This window comes from Protomyctophum bolini, assembly GCF_963924005.1.
Source record: "Protomyctophum bolini genome assembly, chromosome: 5".
Taxonomy (NCBI): Eukaryota; Metazoa; Chordata; class Actinopteri; order Myctophiformes; family Myctophidae; genus Protomyctophum; species Protomyctophum bolini.
In genome coordinates this window covers 39,101,067-39,126,117 of record NC_137866.1, presented here as the reverse complement: position 1 = coordinate 39,126,117, position 25,051 = coordinate 39,101,067, and the positions used below count along the sequence as shown (strand labels likewise).

Sequence of the window (25,051 nt, the reverse complement as noted above, 5' to 3'; positions counted from 1 at the left end):
GATGTCAGGTCCAGGCACCACCAGGTTCAAATAGACCCTTAAGGGTCTGTAACTCTGAGAGAGTAATGGAACAGGCTTAGGGGTCCATAATAATAACCATGCAAAGACCAGAAGCGACCTTGCACGTGCACACATCCGCCTGGGTGACGGCAAGCTGCTGGGCTGGCTTTGACATGGGGGGTCAGATCCAGATTCCAACATATGGAATGAATTCTGTACTGGCCATATATGGAGCGTATCTTGAGTGTACAGGGTTTGATGAGGTCAGATTAACATATGGAATGTCAGAACAGGTCAGCTCCATATATGGAAATCTAAAGGTGGCAGTGGGGGAAGTGTCTTGAGTATACCCAGGGTTTGATGAGGTCTGGCCGGTTCCATATATGCAGTGTGATGAGCCAGTCTTCTCCATGTTTGGCTATAATATAGCCATATTATGGTGGCATGATGTATCATGAGAGGTAAAGGGCTGACGGCCATATTTGGTGGTGTAACCTTACCTGACGGACCGACGGACAGGTTTTGCAGGATTTCATAGTAATCAGCGACCTACAGTGATACAGTCGCAATAATAATGAGAATAATAATAAAGATGCAATAGACAGTAATACCAGTTATAGGGTTAGGGTCTTGTCTTAGACAGGTACAAGCTTATAAATTGGGGTGCCAGAGATTTAAAAATATATATAATATAATATAATAATAACTAAATAAAAAACACACGTCAAACTGAGGGTCCTCGAAATGCTTGAGGTTGAGATCCAGTGCTCTATCAGCTGCAGTCTACTCATGAGGTTGAGATCCAGTGCTCTATCAGCTGCAGTCTACTCATGAGGTTGAGATCCAGTGCTCTATCAGCTGCAGTCTACTCATGAGGTTGAGATCCAGTGCTCTATCAGCTGCAGTCTACTCATGTAGACCATGTAGATCCAGTGCTCTATCAGCTGCAGTCTACTCATGAGGTTGAGATCCAGTGCTCTATCAGCTGCAGTCTACTCATGAGGTTGAGATCCAGTGCTCTATCAGCTGCAGTCTACTCATGAGGTTGAGATCCAGTGCTCTATCAGCTGCAGTCTACTCATGTAGACCATGTAGATCCAGTGCTCTATCAGCTGCAGTCTACTCATGAGGTTGAGATCCAGTGCTCTATCAGCTGCAGTCTACTCATGAGGTTGAGATCCAGTGCTCTATCAGCTGCAGTCTACTCATGAGGTTGAGATCCAGTGCTCTATCAGCTGCAGTCTACTCATGTAGACCATGTAGATCCAGTGCTCTATCAGCTGCAGTCTACTCATGAGGTTGAGATCCAGTGCTCTATCAGCTGCAGTCTACTCATGTAGACCATGTAGATCCAGTGCTCTATCAGCTGCAGTCTACTCATGTAGACCATGTAGATCCAGTGCTCTATCAGCTGCAGTCTACTCATGTAGACCATGTAGATCCAGTGCTCTATCAGCTGCAGTCTACTCATGGTTGAGATCCAGTGCTCTATCAGCTGCAGTCTACTCATGAGGTTGAGATCCAGTGCTCTATCAGCTGCAGTCTACTCATGGTTGAGATCCAGTGCTCTATCAGCTGCAGTCTACTCATGGTTGAGATCCAGTGCTCTATCAGCTGCAGTCTACTCATGGTTGAGATCCAGTGCTCTATCAGCTGCAGTCTACTCATGGTTGAGATCCAGTGCTCTATCAGCTGCAGTCTACTCATGGTTGAGATCCAGTGCTCTATCAGCTGCAGTCTACTCATGAGGTTGAGATCCAGTGCTCTATCAGCTGCAGTCTACTCATGCGTAACAAACAGTCACCATGAGGTTGAGATCCAGTGCTCTATCAGCTGCAGTCTACTCATGGTTGAGATCCAGTGCTCTATCAGCTGCAGTCTACTCATGCGTAACAAACAGTCACCATGCATGTTGTTTCCGCATTAGGGCTGCAACCCCAGGCAATCTCACACAGTTCCCTAGAATAAACCTGCCTTGTGATTGGTCAGATGGCTCATCCCCATCTCGACTCCCTGTCCAATCACCAGTGGTGGGAGAAGTACTCTGATATTTTACTTAAGTAAAAGTAGCATTAGCAATATCACAATATACCGTAGAAATATACTCTGTTACAACTATAAAGGCCTGTATTCAGAAATGTACTTGAGTGAAAGTGCAAATGTATATACTTGCATTGCAATAAAGTATACCAAAAGTAAAAGTAGCCTAGCCTACTCATTATGCAGATATATGGTCTCATTTCACTTTTGTATATTAAATATATTATATAACTACCGGTATATCTACAGTTTTAAAATAATTATAGTGGAGCATGTGGAGATCGATGTAATGGATGGTACTACTAGCCTACTAATGGAGTAGCCTATGCCTATAGGTGTTGTGTAAAGTATAAACTAACGTGGGCTATTGAAAAAATGCACTCAAAATACCTACAGCACTTGAGTAAATGTAATATAGTTACTTTCCACCACTGCCCAGTCACGTCACTAGCGTGCCGACGCATCACATGCCCTCAACGAGCATCGTGACGTGACGGCACACATAGGCTGTTACGCGCTGGTGACGGTCTCCCCCGCGAGGCTGTTCCGGACGAGACACTGCCCTCCCACCGCTACTCTGATCCTCTTATCGACCAGTAAGCGGCCAAGATGGATGTTGTAAACCAGGTAAGGTTCTGCAAGATAATCACGTTTCAATACCGTCTTCTTTGCATGTCATAATTAATATATCTATTAGATAGTTGATGCAGATTGCTTTGCAAAATGTAGTAGTAGCTGGTCTATATAAGAAAATAATTCCACCGACCTTTACATTTCAAATACAGTCTGTGGTGCACAACATGCACTTATAGATCGGCTATTCGTCAAACCAGAGTAATGCGTAAAATTCGTGACTGAGCGCTTTGCTATTTGGGCTTTTTGGTGCAGTCGATGTGATGCAGCTACCAGGGTAGAAAAATGTGTACATGCGGGCTGTGGAAGGCTGCTGCAGCGGTGATCAAATATGATGGAGCCAGGGTGTGATTTGGTGCGATATAAAAATGATTCAGCTGTTTTGACTTGGGTCGCTGGTATTCCAGCAGAGCTCGGTGCTAAGTCGACATGCAGGAGAAGACATTATTATTTTTGCATTCATTTGGGGGCCTCAGTTCTCAGTTCTCAGTTGCCCGCAGTAGGCCTGCTTCGTGCACTCGTGCAGGGACAGTGTGTATGGATGGATGATATTCAGAACACTTCCACTGGCTTCTGATGCATTTAAAGGGGATTTCCATATTTAAAGGGCAATGAGAATATATAGAGGGCACGTTATATTTTGGCACCGTTATCCTTGTGCGTCATTGGGGAATGTTTGTGAAACACAAACACGAGAGAAACAACACAGAATAAGAGGAGCCTCAGGATAAAACAGAATTCGTATTGACGGGCGAGTCGCTTTCCGACAATAACAGATCTCCATTCTCCAAACTAAACTAAGTGTCCATCGTACGATGGAGAATACATTAGTATAGCCGAGCGTATTATTGCGTTAGTTTGTTGACGCGCAGGGGGACACACCGTGTCGCATTCACCTGCGCATTCTGGCTCATTTTGCGGGTTATAATGGACCTTACGCACGCGAGGTTCTCGGCTGCTATAGGCTATGCTGCTATAAAATATAATGTAGGCTATTATAATATACTGTAATATATCATAATAACATACACTATCATACAATACTACAGAGAGCAAAGCGTTCAAACAGTACATAGTAGAGAAAACAGCGGGATAAGCAGCTTTGTCTAATTGTAATACTGTCAAGAGCTGCTCTCTCTCTCTCTCTCTCTCTCTCTCTCTCTCTCTCTGTCTCTCTCCAGTCTCCCCCCACACACACACCTGTCATCATTGCATACACCATGTCGCGCTTCAATAAAAACTGCGGGTGTGTGCACTGTGTTGAATTATAGACATGTATGTCTCTGTGTGTGTGTGTGTGTGTGTGTGTGTGTGTGTGTGTGTGTGTGTGTGTGTGTGGTGTGGCACGAACTCTCAGCTCATGAAAGACTGTGTTGAAGCACCTTTGCTGACTCAAGGTAGATAAACAAGCTGCAGGTTGACAGCAGAACAGTGCCTTTAATTAGAGCTGATAAATTATTTTGGGAGTGTCCACCCACGTGCACAGCACACCCTTGCATGATTGCACCAACCTATTTGATCTGTTATCACAGTGGTTCTTATTTCTTCCCCCTCCCTTCTGAAAATATTTGTGCCAGAGACCCCCCTGCATGAAAATGAAAATGTTGTGTTAATTATTCAAAAATATTTCATACATATTTCAAGATATGTATAGTAAGTTATTGTTAACTAATTTGCTGGGTACCCACTGGAACCCCCCACCGCAGTGACCTCACTCCACCCCCAAGGACCCTTGTCGGTCCATGGGCCCCAGTTTGAGAAAACCACAGTGGGTTTTTTTTTAATCCAATACTGAGTGCTATACCTTTTATTTTGACAGCTGGTGGCTCAAGGGCAGTTCACAATAATCAAGCAACCTTTGGGGTTCATAAAGATTCTACAATGGGTAAGTCTGTCCGTTTCATATCTTGTATTATGTGCTGTTTGCTATGCTGATTGATTTCATTGGGCTTAGCAGATAGACCTGTCCAGTGTCTTAGTATAGGACCTATGGCACTGACACCTAGGTCAGTGCCTCATAGGTGGTCAGTGATTCTCAACCTTTTGAATTTCGAGGACCCCAGTTTAATATGCATTTGGCAGTGGTCCGCAAATGTTTTCATATCAAGGACCCCCAAAGGAACATGGATTTGGTCGCGGACCCCTGTCTGAAAATACTTTGTGCCAGAGACCTACATACAGGATTTCTGTTGTTAAAATGTTTCAAAAATATTACAAATGTAAATAGCCAATGTACATAGGTTTGAAGTGGTTAAACAGATTTTTGATGCTATTGACAAATTTAGTTGGGGACCCCTCAATGACCCCTGGTGGTCCTCAGACCCAATGTTGAAAACCAGTGCTGTAGAATGCAATAGTGGAATACTGTTCACTGTAGGCTAATGATTTTTTTTATTTTTATGTATCGTTTCTTACGATGAACAATGATAGTGGTGTCCATTCCTATCACATGTTTGTCCTTCTGTCACACAGAGGTCACAGAGCTAGGTTGTGAGGCTTTAAAACGCTGGTGACACCAGACAGGCAGCCGTAGTTCTGGCTGGCTGGCTGGCGGTCACCAGCGGTCACCAGCAGCTGTGTGTGGTCTGAGATCAACCACCAGATGCGTTATTAATTATATACTGTGTAGAGTAACATCCTGTCTGACGTCAAAGACACACCCACCGGGACATCAATACATCTTCCCCATTAAAACAAAAATCACATTGATTTTATTTGATAGATTAATGCAGAAAAATTAATACTTAAAATTTCAAGGATCCCAGTTTGATATACAGATTAGGCCACAGACTCCCATTTGATTAAAGAAATGATGGGCACGTTCGTAAATAGCGCACTGAGCGCACTGTGCAATGCAAACTATAATATAGGCAAGTGCGCTCTGATGCGGTATTTCCGAACCCGCCCAATGTTTTAATCTCTAAGACTAGACCCCGATCTGCACTGTTGAATCCAGATCCAGAGTTAGAGATCCACAAGGATCGACTTCGACTCCTAGTGGTCCTAGTGGACCCGACTTGGAGAACCAGTGAATAAATATTAGAAATGTTTTCCATAAATAAGTCCAGCCATTTTGCTCATGGTTACCAAAACTGATGGCAGAAAAGTACTAATTTATCCAAAGTTCAGTTATTTTTGACTGTATCAAATAAAACTAAACTAAATATCATAAATGATATACAGAGCCACCTTCCTGACAGAATGACCAACAGACTTATATTAAGTGATTTTAGTGGGATTTTTGAATGGGTGTATTTCTTTGTGAAGAAGGCAGGGGGTGTGGCTTTGACATTGATGAGAAAGGTTAAAATGGTAAAAATGGTAAATGGTGCATTTATATAGCGCCTTTATCCAAGGCGCTCACCCATTTACACACACATTCATACACTGATGGCGGCGGAAACCATACAAGGCACCAACCAGCACATCAGGAGCAATTTGGTGTTCAGTGTCTTGCTCAAGGACACTTCGACACTAACTCTGGGGGAGCCCGGGTTCGAACTGGCAACCTTACGGTAATACCATCCAGCCATTCTACCCCTGAGCCACCGCCGCCCGGTTATGATTATGATGAAGGTTATGATTTATCGTCACAAATCCCTCTTTGAGGCACAACTCTGATTTTATCCTGCATAATCTTCTTTCACCAGATGATGGCGCAAGAGCACTGCCTATCTGGTGTAAATTTGCTAATTGAACTAAAGTGAATTATGACAGTTACAGCTACCAGAAATGCCACTGTGTTTGAATACTGAAACATTCTATTTCACGCACGCACGCACGCACGCACGCACGCACGCACGCACGCACGCACGCACGCACGCACGCACGCACGCACACACACACACACACACACACACACACACACACACACACACACACACATTTTAAGGTCAAGGCATATTTTTCGTCTTCCACAAACAGCATATTCATGATGATGATGTATATCAATTTGGCGGTCGTTGACATGAAAACGTTTGAGAATCACTGTTACGTCATTTAAATTCCCCCCAGCGAGTGTGTCAGAGGTATGCAAGGCAAGCTGTACTCTGACTCACAGTGTAGTCGCCCCCTGGAGCTGTGTGTGTGTGTGTGTGTGTGTGTGTGTGTGTGTGTGTGTGTGTGTGTGTGTGTGTGTGTGTGTGTGTGTGTGCGTGCGTGTGCGTGTGCGTGTGTGTGTGTGTGTGTGTGTGTTCCAGCGTCTCATCACTGTATCTCTGGGTCATGTGATGAGCCCACCGGCCAATCAACAGCCACGCTCAGGAGGCTGAGGCCTGCATGAATCATCTGTGTGTCTCGACGTCATGAATAGAGAATCAGCACTTAAAGCTGCACTGCTCTTCCTGGAGGTTGGGATGGGTATTGTTAGGACTTTATCGATTCCGCTTATGGATTCCCTGATTCAACAAAGGTCATATATTTATTATTTAGATAACAATATCTTCATTATTTTTATTTTAAGCACTCACATAAGTAAATTGTACTAGAACAAACTGTGTAGTAATACTGGCATATAGTACAGCCAATGCTGAAATTTGATGATGAAAATAGTGGCGTTTAAATGAACCAAACACAACTGTCCCAATCAATGAAATATAATGAACCTCTATTATATGTTTATTCCATGACAACACAATGGAAAGCAGTATGAGTTAAAGCTTGTTGTATGCTTAATTTATAGGAAAGCATCTGGATCCTTAAATTATTACAATTCTATCGATTCAGATTATTTCGTATACCGGCCGGTACCCGGGAATTCCATTCCTCACTTCTTTGGAACTGATCGAGTTTCAATACTCAACCCTAATGCTGCAAAGCTGCAATTTGTACATTTCATGTCCTACCTGGGATGGGACTTGAACCTGCAGGTCTCCCATGTGAGGCTCTTCTAAGACAATAATCCTTGCTTGTTGACCAGGGGAGATGTTGCAGTTATGAGCTTCAGGCCGGGCTGCTTTACTTGCCAACCAGGAAGCGTACCCTACTAAATGTATGCATGAGACCACCTCCATCCAACCACTGATGTACTTGGTATATTGTATTAACATACTTTACCATACAGATTGGTTAAAATAACATTGTATTTTCCTCTCCTGTGTCTGTGCTTATAATAATAATAATAATAATAATAATGGACTTCCGCTTCCGCCCAGATGGAGTAGTCGCATGATTAAGTGCTCCGTCTAAGTTTTATCATTTATTCAAGTTTGATTTGACCAAAACTGCCACTTTTATGTCAAACTACACGTGCAACTAGTTAAAGTACAAATAAGTATATGGAACTGAGGTCAACTAAATCGCAGCTTCCTAAAACTACAACCGAGACAAACCCTCCCGGCGCAATGGACCCCGACAAGCAACCTCTCTCCCTCGCCATGCTGAGAGCGGAGCTGCAATCGTCTCGGGAGGCAGGGCTCCGTGAGATAAAAACTGAAATAGCAACCATACGGCAAGAAATCAAAAACGATATCACAGCACTCCGTGAAGAGGCAAAAGCAGAATATGCCTCCATTCGCTCGGAAATAGCACAAGACCTCACCTCGCTGTCTTCCAAGCACACAGAGTTAGCTTCGGAGCAGTCAGACATGGGGAGATCTCTGAGTGATACTATGGACCGTGTTGCTGTACTGGAACATTCACTGGGCTCGATGGCAAAGGAGAACAAAGTCTTACAGGAGAAATGTTTAGATTTAGAATGCAGAAGCCGTAGACAGAACCTAATTTTATTCAACATAGCTGAAAATTCTGAAGCAGGTGACCCGGTTGGGTTCGCAGCCAACTTCTTCCCTACGGTGCTCGGTGCTGAGAACTTCCAGAACCCCATCGTTGTTGACCGCTGTCACAGACTAGGGGCAAAGTCAAATGATAAGAAGGACAGACCTCGCATCATGATACTACGTCTACACTATTTCTCTGACAAGGAAAAGATCCTGCAGCTGTCCAGAAGACAAGGCAGCCTACGCTACAACGGCTCTCCAGTGTTTATTCATCCAGACGTGCCCCAAGTGATTACAAAACTTCGCGCAACGTATGGCCCGATTAAGACCAAGTTGCGCGAAGCTAAACGCCGTCTCCCGGGCCTAGATTACAGTCTATATCACCCGGCCAGATTCACAATAACATTGGACGGGATCCGGTACTCTCTCAACTCTCCTGAAGCGGCTGAAGAATTCTATCAAAAGAAAATAGCATCCGCGGCAGCACCGACTGTTACAGCCGATGGGGAGCCTGCAGAAGACTAGCTGGCCGGGACATACACCCTGAACAATGATCACAGACTTGCTTTCTCCCCGTGGACATTACTCTGTCTGCACACCCTCCACTATCATTACTACATGGATACAACGATGACAAATTCACGCTCAACTTTAAAAAGAAGGTAATGTTTGTGTGAAAAGGATCTGGCGAAAGCTACTACTAAGACTAACTTTATCCCTTTAATGCTTGGAATGCACATAAACACCGTAATAATTCTACTTTGTTTATCTATTGAATTTATTTTTTATTTTATTTTTTTATGGTTATTGTATTTGATCATTCGTATTATCAGTCTAAAAGACGGGGTTATAGTTTACATTACTAGTGTCAGTATATAGCAGCTTTGCTAATGATGCTATTATGGAGTCACCATGGAGGCCGCCATTTCTGTTTTATTTATTTTTGTCCACTGTAGCACTGCGTTCGCGACCTGCGGTGCATTTGTTATCTTGTTTAGTACAAGTGCTAGCATCCTTGCTATTGCTGTTGTTGTCATGTAGCCTCCATGGAGGCCGCCATTTTGTGTACTATGACGCTAGCAACCTACGGTGCGCCTCGAGGGACAAAAAGGACGTCGTTTGTAATGTAGTGAGGGAGGGGAGGGAGAGACGTTAAGTTACGAATGTAACTATGGTTATATGAGTGAGATTCGCCTCCACTTCTGCCGTTTTGGATATGAGGAGGTTGCCTTGAGTTCTTTACATTCCTCTTTAGATCCATTTTATTGCCAACATTATGGTTTTAAAAGATATCATTTGCTAAAAAATACTTTTGAGCAAACAAAAGTGGGAAAAGTTGTTACTTTATAATTAGGATGAGGGATTTTTCATTTTTTCATTTATTTTCTTGTGAAAGTATGTGTTCATGCGTATGTGTGTATGCATATATATATACAAATTGGTTTGTTTTTCCTTGGTTTTTGTGAACTAAGTTGCACTGACTGTGGTTTGTGTCTGTCTGTTTGAATGTGGATTGTGTGTTTTTTGTGTCTGTCTTTGTTTGTATACCCCTCTTTATTTGAACGTTAAATTGTATTTATATATTAATACATGTATATAAGTGCAGGGATATGTTTATGCGGGGATGTGTGTGTGTGTGTGTGTGTGTGTGTGTGTGTGTGTGTATGTGAGTGAGAGTAATGATCATCTGGTTGTTTTGGTTCAAAATAAGATTGTATCTTTTCATTTTATTTAATACATAACAATGGACGGTTAGCTAAGGTCTTCCCATTGTAGTTTTTTTTTGTTTCTCTATTTTCACTATAGCTGCTTGTGTCTTAGACATAGAAAGCTGGTTAGCTTAGGCTTTTTCTTCTGTGACTGCTATTTGAGAGCAGGCATGGAGGGTTTTGGGGTTTCTCCCGTTTGTTGTTTTAATGTGTTTTTGTGTTTCTCTGTTTTTATTTTTGTTCTCTTGCACTTCTATTCCGAATTCAGATTGATGTCGGCATTTACACTCAGTCCTTTTTTTATATTAATTCCTGATTTATACAATGGCTAATTCTATTCCAAATTCTAATATTGTAAGAGGGGAAAGCTTGGTTCAATACACTACTTGGAACTGTAGAGGTCTGAATGGAGCGGTGAAACGTGGCAATGTATTGGCTCATTTAAAGAAGCTGGGGACAGAAATTGCTTTTTTACAGGAGACTCACTTACGGAATCAGGATCATAACCGCCTACGAAGAAATTGGGTAGGCCAAATATTTCACTCCCATTTCAATTTCAAATCCAGGGGCACAGCAATACTTATAAACAAGAACATTCCTTTTATACTAAATAAAACTATCCAAGACCTACACGGCAGATATATTATAGTTACTGGAAAGCTTTATAATTGTCCTATTGTTCTGGCTAATATCTACGCCCCTAATCATGACGATGAACGATTCATATCTTCTTTTTTGGCTACTTTGCCTGACCTTGACACTCACCAATTGATCTTAGGTGGAGATCTGAATTTTATTCTTCATCCTACGCTTGATAGATCTTCACATAGACCCTATACTCTGACTAAATCAGCTAAAATAGTGAATACATTCATGGACACATTTAAATTATCAGATCCATGGAGATTCTTAAATCCAGCTCAACGTAAATATTCGTTTTTTTCTTCTGTACATCACACTTTCACAAGATTAGATTACTTCCTTATAGATTCAAAACTTCTTCCCTCAATAAGACACTGTGAGTATGAAGCAATTGTAATATCCGATCATAGTCCCCTAGTCCTCAAACTAGCATTTCAGAACAGACATATGGCCAGGACTTGGAGATTTGATAACACACTAATAACTAGGCAAGGGTGTGTGGATGATATTAAAACCCAAATACAGTTCTATCTCTCTACAAACGACACACCCGATGTATCAAGAAGTACACTATGGGAAGCACTTAAAGCGTATATACGGGGGCAGCTTATTTCACGACAGGCTTTAATCTCCCGTCTACGTAAGGAACAAGGCAAAGCTCTGACTGATCGATTACTTGAAATAGACCTACAGTATGCAGAATCTCCTTCTCCTGAATTATACAGAGAAAGGGTCTCGACTCAAGCCGAATTCAATCTCCTATCCACAAATGAGACAACTAATTTGATGACACGGTCACGCCATAGGTTTTATGAACATGGGGATAAGGCGGGCAAAATACTTGCACTTCAAATTAGGGAATCAGCTGCTTCTAGATTAATTACAGAGATCCATACAAACACTGGTCAAACTACTATTAATCAGCAGGAAATTAATGATGTATTTAAACGCTTTTATTCAGATTTGTATACTTCGGAATCACTAGGAGATTCTAATTTGATTGATACTTTTTCAGAAAATTTAAACATACCTTCCATTAGTCAACAACATAAGGTTCAACTTGAAAGAGCTATTACTTTAGATGAAATACATCAGGCAATCTCACAAATGCAGTGCTCAAAAGCCCCAGGACCCGATGGCTATACCTCTGAATTTTACAAGACATTTACTGAACTCATATCTCCCCTTTTACTTAAAGTGTTTAATGAATCTCTCAACACCGGCCACCTCCCACCAACTTTCTACCAAGCTAGCATCTCTGTTCTACTTAAAAAGGATAAAGACCCGCTTAATCCAGGTTCATACAGGCCTCTGAGTCTTTTGAATGTTGATGCTAAAATTTTAGCAAAAGTTGTGGCTACACGCTTGGAAAAAGTGCTCCCAACTGTGATACATACTGATCAAACGGGGTTTATAAAAGATAGACATCTATTTTTTAATCTTAGACGCCTATTCAACATTATATATTCTCCCAGTAGCACCCCCCAAGATACGGAAATACTGTTATCTCTTGATGCCGAGAAGGCCTTTGATAGGGTAGAGTGGGACTTCCTCCTCTCGACCCTGTCAAAATTTGGGTTTGGTCCAACCTTCACTTCCTGGGTTAAACTACTTTATGCTTCTCCATTAGCTTCTGTACAAACAAACGGATACAGGTCTGAAAACTTCCCTTTGAATCGCTCGACCAGACAAGGCTGCCCTCTCTCACCACTGCTCTTTGCCTTATCTATTGAGCCTCTTGCAATTGCGTTGCGTGCTTCAGACACCTACACTGGTATCTTCAGAGGAGATAGAGAGCATAAAGTTTCACTTTACGCTGATGATTTATTATTATACATATCCAAACCGTCCACATCAATTCCTAGTATCATGTCCACCTTGGAGAGTTTTGGCAGGGTTTCGGGGTATAAAGTCAACGTTTCCAAAAGCGTTTTATTTCCTATCAATACACAAGGCAATCAAACTTTTGGCTCCCACCCATTTAATGTTACAACCAGCTTTCGATATTTAGGAATCATAGTAACCAAAGCACTTAATGACTTGCTCAAGCAAAACCATACAAAACTTTTTGAACGTACTGAACAAGACTTAACGAAATGGTCGAACCTTCCTATCTCACTTGCCGGCCGAATTAATATAATTAAAATGAATGTCCTCCCTAAATATCTGTTTCTATTCCAATGTATTCCAATTTTTGTTAACAACACTTTTTTTAAGAATCTGGATAAAATTATCTCCAAGTTCATTTGGGATAAGAAACACCCTCGAATAAAGAAGGATTTTTTGCAGAGGCCTAAATCAGATGGCGGAATGGCATTACCTAACTTCAAACTCTATTACTGGGCGTGTAATTTACGTGCACTCTCATTTTGGCTCCAAGATCAATTGCCTACATGGGCATTTATTGAAGGTCAATGTTGTCCCCCAACATCGTTGTCAGCTTTAATCTTTTCCCCAGTGGCCTCAAGATATACTAAGTTGCCAAAGAATTCTATAGTCTCGCATTCTCTCAAAATTTGGCTCTCAATACGAAAGCATTTCGGTTGGCACCCGGGCTCTGTGCGCGCACCACTGGTCGCTAACCATGCTTTTTTACCGTCCCTCTCTGACTCATTATTTAAAGTGTGGCATAGAAATGGTATTCACTCCTTCAAAGATCTTTATATTGATGGGTTATTTCCGACCTTTGAACAAATACGACGCAAATTCAATTTACCCCAATCACATTTCTTTAGATTTCTACAGATACGACATTTTTTAACACAACACACTGATTCATTTCCAAACATACCTCCCAACTCATCAATGGAATCTATATTTCTACCTGACCCATTGCTCAAAGGAGGTGTTTCTATTATTTATAACTCTCTCTCATGTTTAGATAATAATGCCTCCTTGGAGTATTTAAAAACTGCTTGGGAAAACGACTTAGGAATATCTATCACTGACGAGCAATGGTCTACATCTCAAAAGTTTGTGCACTCTTCTTCAGTATGTGCCAGGCACGGTCTTATACAGTTTAAAATATTACACAGATTACATTTGTCAAAGGAAAAACTCAACAGAATGTATCCAAATGTGAATCCAGCCTGCGACAGATGTGGCCAGTCGCCGGCCACTCTAGCTCATATGTTCTGGCATTGCACAAAACTAAGATCATATTGGCAAAGCATATTTAAATCACTGTCAGACATTGTTGAAAGACCTTTTGACCCGGATCCACTAACAGCAATTATGGGAGTCACAGGGCCCGGGGTCAAACTGTCTACTTCCCAATATAACATGGTAAAATATGTGACTCTACTGGCTCGCAGACTGATACTGTTGAATTGGAAACAAGCACAGGTTCCAACTCACACTTCACTTATGAAGGATGTTATGCATTACTTACAATTGGAAAAGATTAAATTTGAATTGAGAGGGAGTGAAGATAGGTTCTACCAGACATGGCAACCCTTCATTGAATATTTTAATAGGTGCACGCTAACCCCTCCTACACAATAGATAGCACAATAGAAAATTGGAAAGAAAGAAAAGGAACTGAAAGAAAAGGAACTGAGTGTTTTTTCTTTATTTTATTTTTTATTATTTAAATAAGAATGTCTAACTTACTTAATTCACAACATGTTGGAAGTTTGAGAGCAAGAGTGTCTGTCCTGTTGTCTGTTTTGTTTGTCTGTTTTTTTGTTTTACACTTATGTCTTTTTTATTATACTGTATGTGGAACATTTACATTGCTTGTTATTTTTTTCATTTTTATTTAATTGAATTACTTATCATTGTCTAAATCTGAAATTGTCTTAAATCTGAAAAAATGCCTAATAAAAACAGTATTAAAAAAAAAAATAATAATAATAATAATAATAATAATAATAATAATAAAACTTTTTAAAACCTTTCATGACATGAAATGCAGCTCAAAGTATTGACCCCTGGCCCTGGGGCACCCCACCAAAGATATATAGCAGGGGTAAGTAGTGAAGGAGGTGTGATTACACTAATGCTAAGACTTTCAAGAAAAACAGATTTACTAGAAAAGAGCTGATTTTCAACCAGAAAACACAAGTTAAATGTGTTATTTTATAGTCTTTTTAGGCAAGTGATAAAAAAAAAAAGTGAAAATATTTACAAGCTCACAACACATCGTAATGCAACACATTATGACCTTGTAGATCAGCTATTTCCGCTATTTCTGTCCATCATCATTTTACAACAAAGAATAATACAGGATTATGAGTTTAATCAGAAGAATATATTTAGTCGACTTTTGTGTGGACTCTTGATTATTTAATTGAGGAAGATTAAGTCAGTTATTGGTTCTAAATATCGGTTTGATTAGGGTTGTCCCGCCAATCAGATTGGGAGCAAAAAAACGTGATCGGGATTCGGGACATCCCTAGTATCACTATTATATCCATATCATGAGATTAGACTGGATATCGTCTGTGATTTTGAATATTGTACTATTGTGATATGGCATAAATGTGTTTTATAAATAAAAAAAATATCGGATTGGGAAGAAATCGGTATCGGCAGATACTACTCAAAATCAATTGATCGTGAATCGGATTTTGACCAAAAAAATTTGATCGGGACATCCCTAGTTTGGATATATGTTGGGTGAATTGGCCAGCCTTAGTAGAAACCTACCCTCCATGCGGATGCTGCCAGGAGCGTTACCATGGCACCTGGCAGTCTTCTCTCAGTCTCTTCCCCTCCTCCACCTCTGCGTGTGTCCATCCGTCTGTCCGTCAGTGGTGTAAAGTAACTGAGTACATTTACTCAAGTACAGTACAAATTTGAGGTATTTTTTACTTTACTGGAGTATTTCCAAGTTTCTGTATGTTTGTAAACTTTAGTAAACTAACTTGTAGATTTGGATTATTATTACAAAACATGCATTATCCACTTCAGCCCTATATACATTTCGGCCATTTGAAAATAGGCAATATAAAATAGCCAATTACAGCTATTGTAGCTTGTGGATCTGCTATTTAAAAAAAAAAAGCATACTACATACTGGATACTGAATTGGCCACTGCTGTTCATTGGTCTCAGGTTCTTATATAACTCAGGTACATAATTATACAACTTGTAAGAGCCATAAGATGTCTACTGATTTAAATGGTATATATATTGATGACATCACAGCAGGGCATGGGCGAGGCCAAAGTTGCCATGGTTACCCAGGGTATTTAAACCTAGTCCCTGATTGAGCACAGGTGTTGCTGACAGGCAGAGGCACACTGTTTTAAACTGTGTTTGTTAGGCTGATGGTCTCTGTATGCGTAAATGGCAGTTTGTTTATTTCATTGTATTTAATTTCTAGACTGAAGTATAGGGCTTTGGACTTTGAATAAATATGATTTAATACCAACTGAATGGGAACGTTTTGGACTTTAGTTCTTCTACACACGTCTGAACAACCTCCTAAACGTCAGTAACCAGTAGTGCCAGTAGTATAGGGCTTTGGGCACTATATAACTCAAGAAAAGACAGCATGAAAGACATGCACATCCCCAACCCAAGTTTGAGCAGGTGCTGAGCGACGACCGAACAGTTTAAGGAATAACAAGAAAAAGCTTGCACACTGATACATACAGGTATACAACTCGGGCTTATTTCTTGCAGTGGAATTATGGCAAGTTACTAGAACAGATCAATATAACGTATATTAAGGAGCCACATCACGATGAAATATCAATATTGCTTGTATAATGTTATATACTGTCTGTGTATGACAAACCTTCCCTTACTGAGTTTCTGCACGTGAGCTCTGAGTGTCTGATATTAGCTGGCCCACAGACACATTCCAAGAAGGGCCTATAGTGATCAATTGCAAAGGTTTGCTATGAAATTGTAAAGGCTATTGAATTGGACCGTGGATACCGCTTACTTAGTATCGGTGAAAAAAGAAAAGCAGGTGTGCTTCCTCTGGAAACTGCCCTTGGTTATGGCAGTGGGTGCTCAGCTTTAAATATAACTTAACTCATAAACCAGCAAAGTGGAAAAAGCGGCACTCCAAAATAAAAGATGCAAGACTGGCTCAGCCTTCATCAGAGCAGATTTAAAAAGTATTTAATTAGTATCATTGGTCATCTGTTTGTTTACACTTTTCATGTCGATATGGCTGCTGTGAAAAGGGTCATTTAATGGGCAGTGTTTCTGCACCAGAAGCATATTAAAATGCAATTAATCTCAAATTATGTCATTCTGTAACTTGCTGGAGGATTTAATTCTTGCTCTGCTTTAGAGAGCTACACTGTGGAAGACATCTTATTTCATATTATTTGTAATATTCTGTGCTGCTCAGCCGTAACATCCTCCCCCTTCACACACAGCCCAGTTAAGTTGAGTTAACACCACCCCCTTCATCACACCCACCCTCTTCATCACACCCTCTTCAACACATCCACCCTCATCTATAGGTTATTAAAACCTGTTAATTAATTTCAGTTTAAGTTCAATTAAGTATACCTTTAAGGTTAATTTTCACTACAATTATTTGACAGCTTTAGATTGTTGTTACTTTGAAGATTTAGATTATTATTACTAAACATACATGCCCTATGTGATACTAAAAAATGGGGATGCACACGCAGATCCGACTCGGATCTGCATGTGGTTCATCCGACACACCAAAGGTCCGATATGTGGAAACAATGGTCGGACATGCGGTCGAACAAGCTCACTGTGCTCATTATGACATGTTGCCTACTATTGTATACATGTTGTATACTACAGGACATTGTACTTGTAACAGTATTTCTACCTTGTGGTATTGGTACTTTTACCTAAGTACAAAGTTAGGTGCTTCTTCCATCACTGTTCATTTCCATTTTCCAGTGAAACCAAGAGACAGAGTGGGAGGTGTGGGTTTTCTTTCACCTCCTGCTGTTAAATCCCATTTCTTGCTCGTGTGGAGAATACATTATTGTTGTTGTTAGTTACCATGGAGACTGTCTATGGTCCAGTCCAGTCAAAGTGCCCCCGACGTTCATTAACAAGAAGATTACTGTCTGCGTTAATGTGTCCATATCTGTGTCAGCCACTACTACAAGAGGAAGTGACATGACGTGTGCATGTGAGAGGGACTCTTAAGAGTGCTGCTCAAATGTAACTCTATGGGGGAAAGAATCCTTTTCTATGCAAAAATTGCATTTTATACGTGTGGTGGGGGGCTCAGAGTGAGTCCACCGCAAAACCACAAACCGTAGAGAAAACATTATTTTTATTTTCTCTACAGTCTGGTCTGCATTTCATGCTAGTGCAGGAAGACGAAAGTAGCATAGCTATGGACTGTGTGTGTGTGTGTGTGTGTGTGTGTGTGTGTGTGTGTGTGTGTGTGTGTGTGTGTGTGTGTGTGTGTGCGTGCGTGTGTGTGTGTGTGTGTGTGTGTGTGTGTGTGTGTGTGTGTGTGTGTGTGTCGGTGTCGGTGTAACTGGCTTTAACAATAGTAGCATTTAGTGACAGATGGCACCTCAGTCAGATTAATAGCCAGATCTTCTATCCAATCGGATCTGGCGTTCTGGCGACGGAAGGGTGTGGTTAAAAATAGTATGGCTTCTTGACTAATCTGCTCCATATGTGAGTGGGTGAGTTTATCTTTGCACTCGTCTGTCTGTGTACCTGGCCGTAGGTATAGTAAGCACAGAAGACAAGGGAGGATTGCATCATCATCATCATCGTAATAATTATCCTACTATTAAACAAACTGAAGTCTCCATTTATCTCCTCAGTGGTTTGCTCAATACACAGGTATTGATCATTCGCATATGCAGCGAGTGAGGATTCTTCACATTTCTCAAATTTAAGCTGTTTATTAGCATTTTTGCAACTGTTGCCACGGACCCTGCAGCTGCAGGCTAGGGGATCTGTAGTCGTGGTTACGATCCCATTATAAATTCTAGATTATTTTATTAAATATTTTTGAATATATTATATTATATATATAATATAATATATTTAGGTATCATCTGTAGGAAAAAACTTTCGCACACCTAGAAGTCAGGCGTCTGCCGTCTGCACAGGTGCGTAGGCCAGTGGACATCAATGAAAGGAATAGAATGCACCCGCACACTGTATATTTGCTCAGTACAAGAGTATTTTTCTTTTTGAGTGGTGCAACCACTCCAAGGAACAGCAATGTCCGTGCCTATATGCGCCTATGTGACGTTAACCCACCCATGCACCTTTGTGACTGTGAGCACCAGTGACTATTAATACCAGTAGGGGCCCTGTTGTGCCAGAAACAGAGAGAGGGATAGTGCTGCACTGTTGCCTGCTAATGAGAGAGAGAGAGAGAGAGAGAGAGAGAGAGAGAGAGAAAGAGAGAGAGAGGAGGGGGGGGGGGGGGGGGGGGAGAGAGTTGCACCACTCAGTTCACACGGGTGTGATTTTTAATGGAAACTTCTTCACCTGCCTGAAGAAGGTTCGCAGGGACCTTCTAGCTGTGAGGCGACAGCATGCCGACTGTGCCACCGTGCCCCTTAGAACCACTGTTTTAATATACTTGTAACTATGGCAACCCGGTGAATTGCTGATTGCTGTATTGATTTTCCCTGTGTGGCTTGGTCAGCATTGTTAGCTGGATACTCATTTAAATGCAATGTGAGCTCGTACGACAGAGCATTAACTTACTCCATGCGGCATCATTACTACAATCTTTGAAGAAAGTATTTGATACATTCACCATGCTGTCTTTTTAGTGCAAAGCTACTGCATGTGCCTGTCTGACTGTATAATAAAGACAGATATCAGTTAGGTTATATATATACTGTATCATCCATTATTTTAGTTTTGACGACATCTATGACTTTTTTTACCGGGGCCCTCTTTGAGAGCGGTTTTGAAGGAGGGTAGGGATTCACATTCCTTTTCGACTGTTGGTTTGACTCCTTGTTTGAGCCGAATCTGGGTTGAATGTGATTTGTGGAGCTCCCTCTGGTGTTGTGATTGTGGACTTTGTTAAAGATAGAGTGCCGTGATTTTTCTCCACCCTTAAACATAATCATCAAGTATTACTATTATATTATATATTTTTTTCTCCAAAAAGTGTACAGTAGGCTATTTGTTCAAATGTAATTTTTATGTGGACACGCCCACCAATTAATTAAGTATGCCTGGTTTGTCTGGTGGGTGCTGAACGGAAACCACATCTCAGGTACATGGGTGTGTACGTGTAGACCAGGCCCATTACAAGTTATGTTCCCTACGGCATGTACAGCATCCCTATTATTCTGGCCAAATGTTAACTTTTTCTTTTTCTAGACCCTCAGAATGCGAGCTTCACTATACTATACTCCCTCTTCCTCCTGTTGTCTTATCCGTTACTCCTCTCTCTCCTGTTCTATAATTCATTATTTCTCTTCATTCTGCAGATCTTCGCCATCTTCGCCTTCTCAACATGTGGCAGTTACTCCGGCATGTTCAAGATGAGTGTGGAGTGTAAGAACCGCTCGGAGAGCGACCTGGGAATAGAAGTAGAGTTTGAATACCCCTTCAGGTCAGTATGCAATCTATGCATCACATTATTCAAATACATTACAATAATGTGTACAGAAGCTGAATGGGTCGTTTTTATGTATTTGTGCACTGGATTGGATGATGGGCATATTGATATGCTTGATAGATGTAGGCAGTGCCTACATCTATCAAGCATATCAATATGCCCACCTAGTTTAAAAAAGCATGTGCCTACTAGGCACATGCTTTTTTAAACTAGGCTACAAAGTGCTTTTTTGAAATGACAAACATTACTGCAGAACAAAGAAGAAACAAAATATAAAAACAATAAGTAATAAAATAACAAAGGAGATGTAGGTGATGGCTGACACATTTGCCTGAGTAAAACTAATTAGACTGAGCTGGGTGTGTCCACGCACCTGTAGTGCCTTGATCTAATTGATGCACACATGATCATGTAATACATTTGTACTAGTTAGTATGAGAAATGCATTAATTAACTCAGTATGTTTTCAATACTTTATATTTCTACTCCACTACACCTCATTTTTACTATTATTTTGATGGCAATATGTGTACACAAAATTTGGAATCCAGGCCTTTTACTTGAAATAGTATTTTTATATTGTGGCACTACTGCTACTTTTCCAAATATCTGACTACTTCTTCCCACCACTGTTGTCTGTCTGGATTGTCTTTAGGCTCCATCAGGTTTATTTCGACGCCCCCACCTGTAAGACAGGGAACCCTGAGCGTCTGTTCCTGGTCGGAGATTACTCCTCTTCAGCCGAGTTCTTCGTCACCATCGGTGTCTTCTCCTTCCTGTATTCCATGGCATCTCTTGGTGTATATTGTTTTGTACTGGAGAAATACCGCGAAAACCAGAAGGGTCCTCAGATCGTGAGTTTGAGTGTCCATCACATTTACATTTACAAAGTACTTTACACGATAATTTGATAATTTGAATTTATAGTATGTTCCCTAGATCACATGGCTCTCAAACATTTTGTTAAGGACCCCTTATTGTGATAGGATTTTGTGCCCAGGCCATAATAGAAGATTTGTGTTACAAAACGTTCAAAACAATCCAAAAGTGTTGGATTTGCAATTGTTCAAAGAATATCAGAGGTGCTGTGATGCAACGCCTTGTGAGCCTGCTATTTTTGAATAGCAGGCCTGGATTCCAGGACCCCCTGGAATCCTCTCAAGGACCCCTGAGGGTCCCCAGGCCTCTTTTTTTTTTGAAGCTTGGCATGGCGCGATTTATTTCAAGCATGGCGCAGTGCCATGCCAACAACATTGTGCAGGAAACCCTGCAGCATCAGAGTTTTGTATTCTGTGCAGTCAGCGACCGAGAGCCAATGGAGGGAGTGGAGAAGGGGGGGAGACATGTGAGAATTTTGGCTGGTTGAAGACCAAGCGAGCTGCGGCATTTTTGATCAGTTGGAGAGGCTTAAGTGCGCATGCCGGTAGATCAGTAAGGTGGGAGTTACGATAGTCAAGTTTTGACATGACTGTTGTCTGGATAAGGAGCTGGGACATCCAGTCATCACCAGTCATCACCTGGCCAGCTCCATATATGGAGGTCAAGCCTACATCCACCCAAAGATTTTGGCGGAGCATGACTTGTGCACAAACTGTGCCCCAGGACCCAACGCCTGACCTTTGGAAACCTGACCTTAGAAACATGTTCTGAATCTGAATTATTCTGTGAATTTCACTTTTATAATTATGAAAGTAACATTATTGTGGTTTCTGAAGACCTGAACCTTTGCCCTGTCAGAATGTGTTTATAGCAAGAAGATGCAGCATCGGTGGTGTAATGCACGACAATAAGTAAGAAGAATCGCAGGGACGTAGCTGACCATTTGGTTGCCCTACTCGTAGGATATTTGTGCTGCCCCCCCTCCGGACGAGAGCACTGCTATTCCTCATGCAGATCGGCTATTTTAGCTGTTTGCGAGGACGCACACAAGTCCGCTCGTTATTATGCGACAGAACCATAGAGAAACTTTTTATTATACGTACATTTTGTTTCCCCCCTCGGCGTATTGCCCTACACGCAGTGCATATTGCGCGTATAGGTAGCGACGGCACAGGCGAATCGACATTCCATTAAGGGTCTGGTCTGAAAGATCTTGGTATTAGAGATGGCAGTAATGATAATGATTTTTAGGCAGGGGGAAATGCACACCGAGCATGTTGCACAAGGTTCTGGCACTGGCATTAATAAAAAACAACAAAGAATGATCATATACAGGTACAAGAAGCGAAAGGCAATTGTTTGAGGTCCACAGAGTAACAAAAATAAGAAGAAGCCTTTCAGCAGTATCCACTGTATTGCATAATTATGGCAGGGAGAAAATAATAATAATAATAAATATGAAGGCTGATCATGTTGACTGTCACCGTCCTCATCCTCAGGACTTTGTTGTGACTGCGGTGTTCACCTTCATGTGGCTGGTGTCCTCGTGTGCCTGGGCCAAGGGCCTGTCCGACGTGAAGACGGCCACCGACCCGGAGACGGTCATCAGGCTGATCAGTGCCTGTGAAGAGCCCGAGAACCGCTGTCGTGAGCTCTACGACCCCAAGGTCTCCGGTCTCAACACCTCTGTGGTATGTTTGTCAAATTAACTCTCGGACCAAACTCTTCAGACTGGTGACAAATTCCAGTCATTCTAGCTGTTCCATTTTCACACAAATGTGTTGTTGATTGACTTGATGTAGCGGGTGCACACAGGTGATACAGGTTGTGCATCTGCACCAATGTTAACTAAAACAAAAAACTTTTAAAACAGTAAATGTGTCAACAGTTCGATTATGGGATATCGGTATATTGGTGAATGGTGTATTCTTTGTAGACTATACTCCACAGATAAAACTGATGTCTCCATGTGTTGTGGTGGGTTCACAGGCGTTCGGCTTCTGCAACCTCATCCTCTGGGCAGGAAACATGTGGTTTGTGTTCAAGGAGACCGGCTGGCTGGCTCTGTTCGGTGGCACGTATGTGCCGTCGAGCGGGGAGAAGCAGCCAGCACCCGACGCCTACGCCCAGGAGCAGTCTTACGGCCAGCAGCAGGACCCATACGCCGGCTCCCAAGGCGGCTACCAGCCTGAATATGGCCAGCAACAGGGTGGCTACAACGAGCAGCAGGGCGGAGATTATAGTCAGGGCTTTGAACAGCAGCCCACGTCCTTCGCCAATCAGATGTGAGCCGGTCCAGAGACCTGACCAGTCAGATCGCAGCTGCAAGACGGTGGGTGTCAATGATGTGGACTGGATAGAGCAGTGGTTCTCAAAGTTGGAATATAGCAATTATTTTAACCACTTTAACACTATTTTACTTATTGACGTCACGACCATGTGAGCAACAGATTTTAGAAAGCAACAACGCGACAAATAATACTGTGATCTTTGCAGCTTTGCATCTTTTGCTTCTGCCCGTGTGAGCGCAGCATTATGGGGATCTCTGGCTCAAAATCCTTTCAGAAGGGTGTTCGCAGCCTAATCCATATCAATGTGGGGGTCCTTAACATGTAAATGTTTATGAACCACTGTGATAGAGTCAACGCTTTATTTATGTTGATCACAGTCTGCTTGTGTCCTTGCAGCTACGGCTCTTTCACAATATTGAATTGTGACAACAATATACATTTTTGTATTCATTTCAAAGCGAATATGTCAAATCTACCAGCTCACTACATTTTGCACCATGACGCATTGTGTGAGCTTGTAGATTGTCTATTTGTGTTACTAGACCGGTGCCCGGCTGTAGAGCACCGAGTCGATAATGATGGAAGTCCATGCCCCACCCGGCTATGCAATACCCGCTGTAGCCGTGTCAGAGTACCCTTCTGTCTGTGTCCTTTTTATGCCCATACTGTATAATGGGGATGTATCTGTCTCTCTGTGTCCTTTTATAATGCATGCCCCACCCAGATATTATGTCGGGCAGAGGCCTTTTTGGGTAGGTTCTGGTGACCGACTCGACACCGGGCACTGCACCCCCTGTGGTGGAGTGGAACGCATGTGTCGAATTTGAAGTCGGTGTGTCAAACGGTTCTCGAGTTACATGAATTTGGTGCATTTATAGTTTATTTTATCATAATATTTAAAAATCCTAGGCGATAGCCTGGCATTTTGGATACCAGTATATCCATATATGACCCAGCCTTACAAGCAGTACAATTTAGGGCACTATTTTGTCATTATCTATTCATCCTCACACCAGTTGACACATGTTGACACACTTGTTTGTATGTACAGTGTTTCTTTAATTTACATTTATACAATTTTGGCATTTAATATACGCTCTTAATCCAGAGCGATTTACAGTAAGCAAGTAAAAACATGATCAAACATATCAAATGCATAGAAATAGTAATCTAGGATCATCAGTAAACAAAGAAGATAAATCTAAACAATAGAAAATCCAATAAATCCATTTCTATGTACCGAGGTCACTTGATGCAGACACTGCAGGAATACACACAATGATTAGTAGTCTTTAAAGTGGTTGTGTTACATTTGATGCCCTTTTCCTATCACAGCAGCTCACACATCTTGCTGCTGTGTTTGCACATCGCCCAGCAGATATGGGTGTTTTTTGTCATTAGTAATGTTTTCAAACTCTCCTTGGGTGATTGTAATCTGTGGGAACTATGTGTCTCTGATTAAATATCTGTAAAATATCTGTTGTTACTGTCTATATCTGATAGTTTCTCCCCTCTTTAATCTCTCCCCTTTATCTCTACCCAGGGTGACCTTCGGTTCCTGAACACCACCGACAGTTCTGCACTCCTCTGTTTGTTTGTGTATCTGTAAGTTGACAAGACGAGGGAGGA

At 41.6% G+C, this 25,051-nt stretch overlaps 1 protein-coding gene across 1 annotated transcript; it reads left to right on the top strand.

Moving 5' to 3' along the window:
- The first annotated feature begins 2,648 nt into the window (after positions 1–2,648).
- sypb (synaptophysin b) lies at positions 2,649–25,051 on the top strand. The gene is made up of 7 exons (XM_080763906.1): positions 2,649–2,667; positions 4,493–4,558; positions 20,122–20,246; positions 20,908–21,106; positions 22,631–22,822; positions 23,121–23,463; positions 24,966–25,051. Exons 1-6 carry the CDS (start codon positions 2,650–2,652, stop codon positions 23,418–23,420), a joined length of 900 nt encoding a protein of 299 aa, XP_080620032.1. The 5' UTR covers position 2,649; the 3' UTR covers positions 23,421–23,463; positions 24,966–25,051.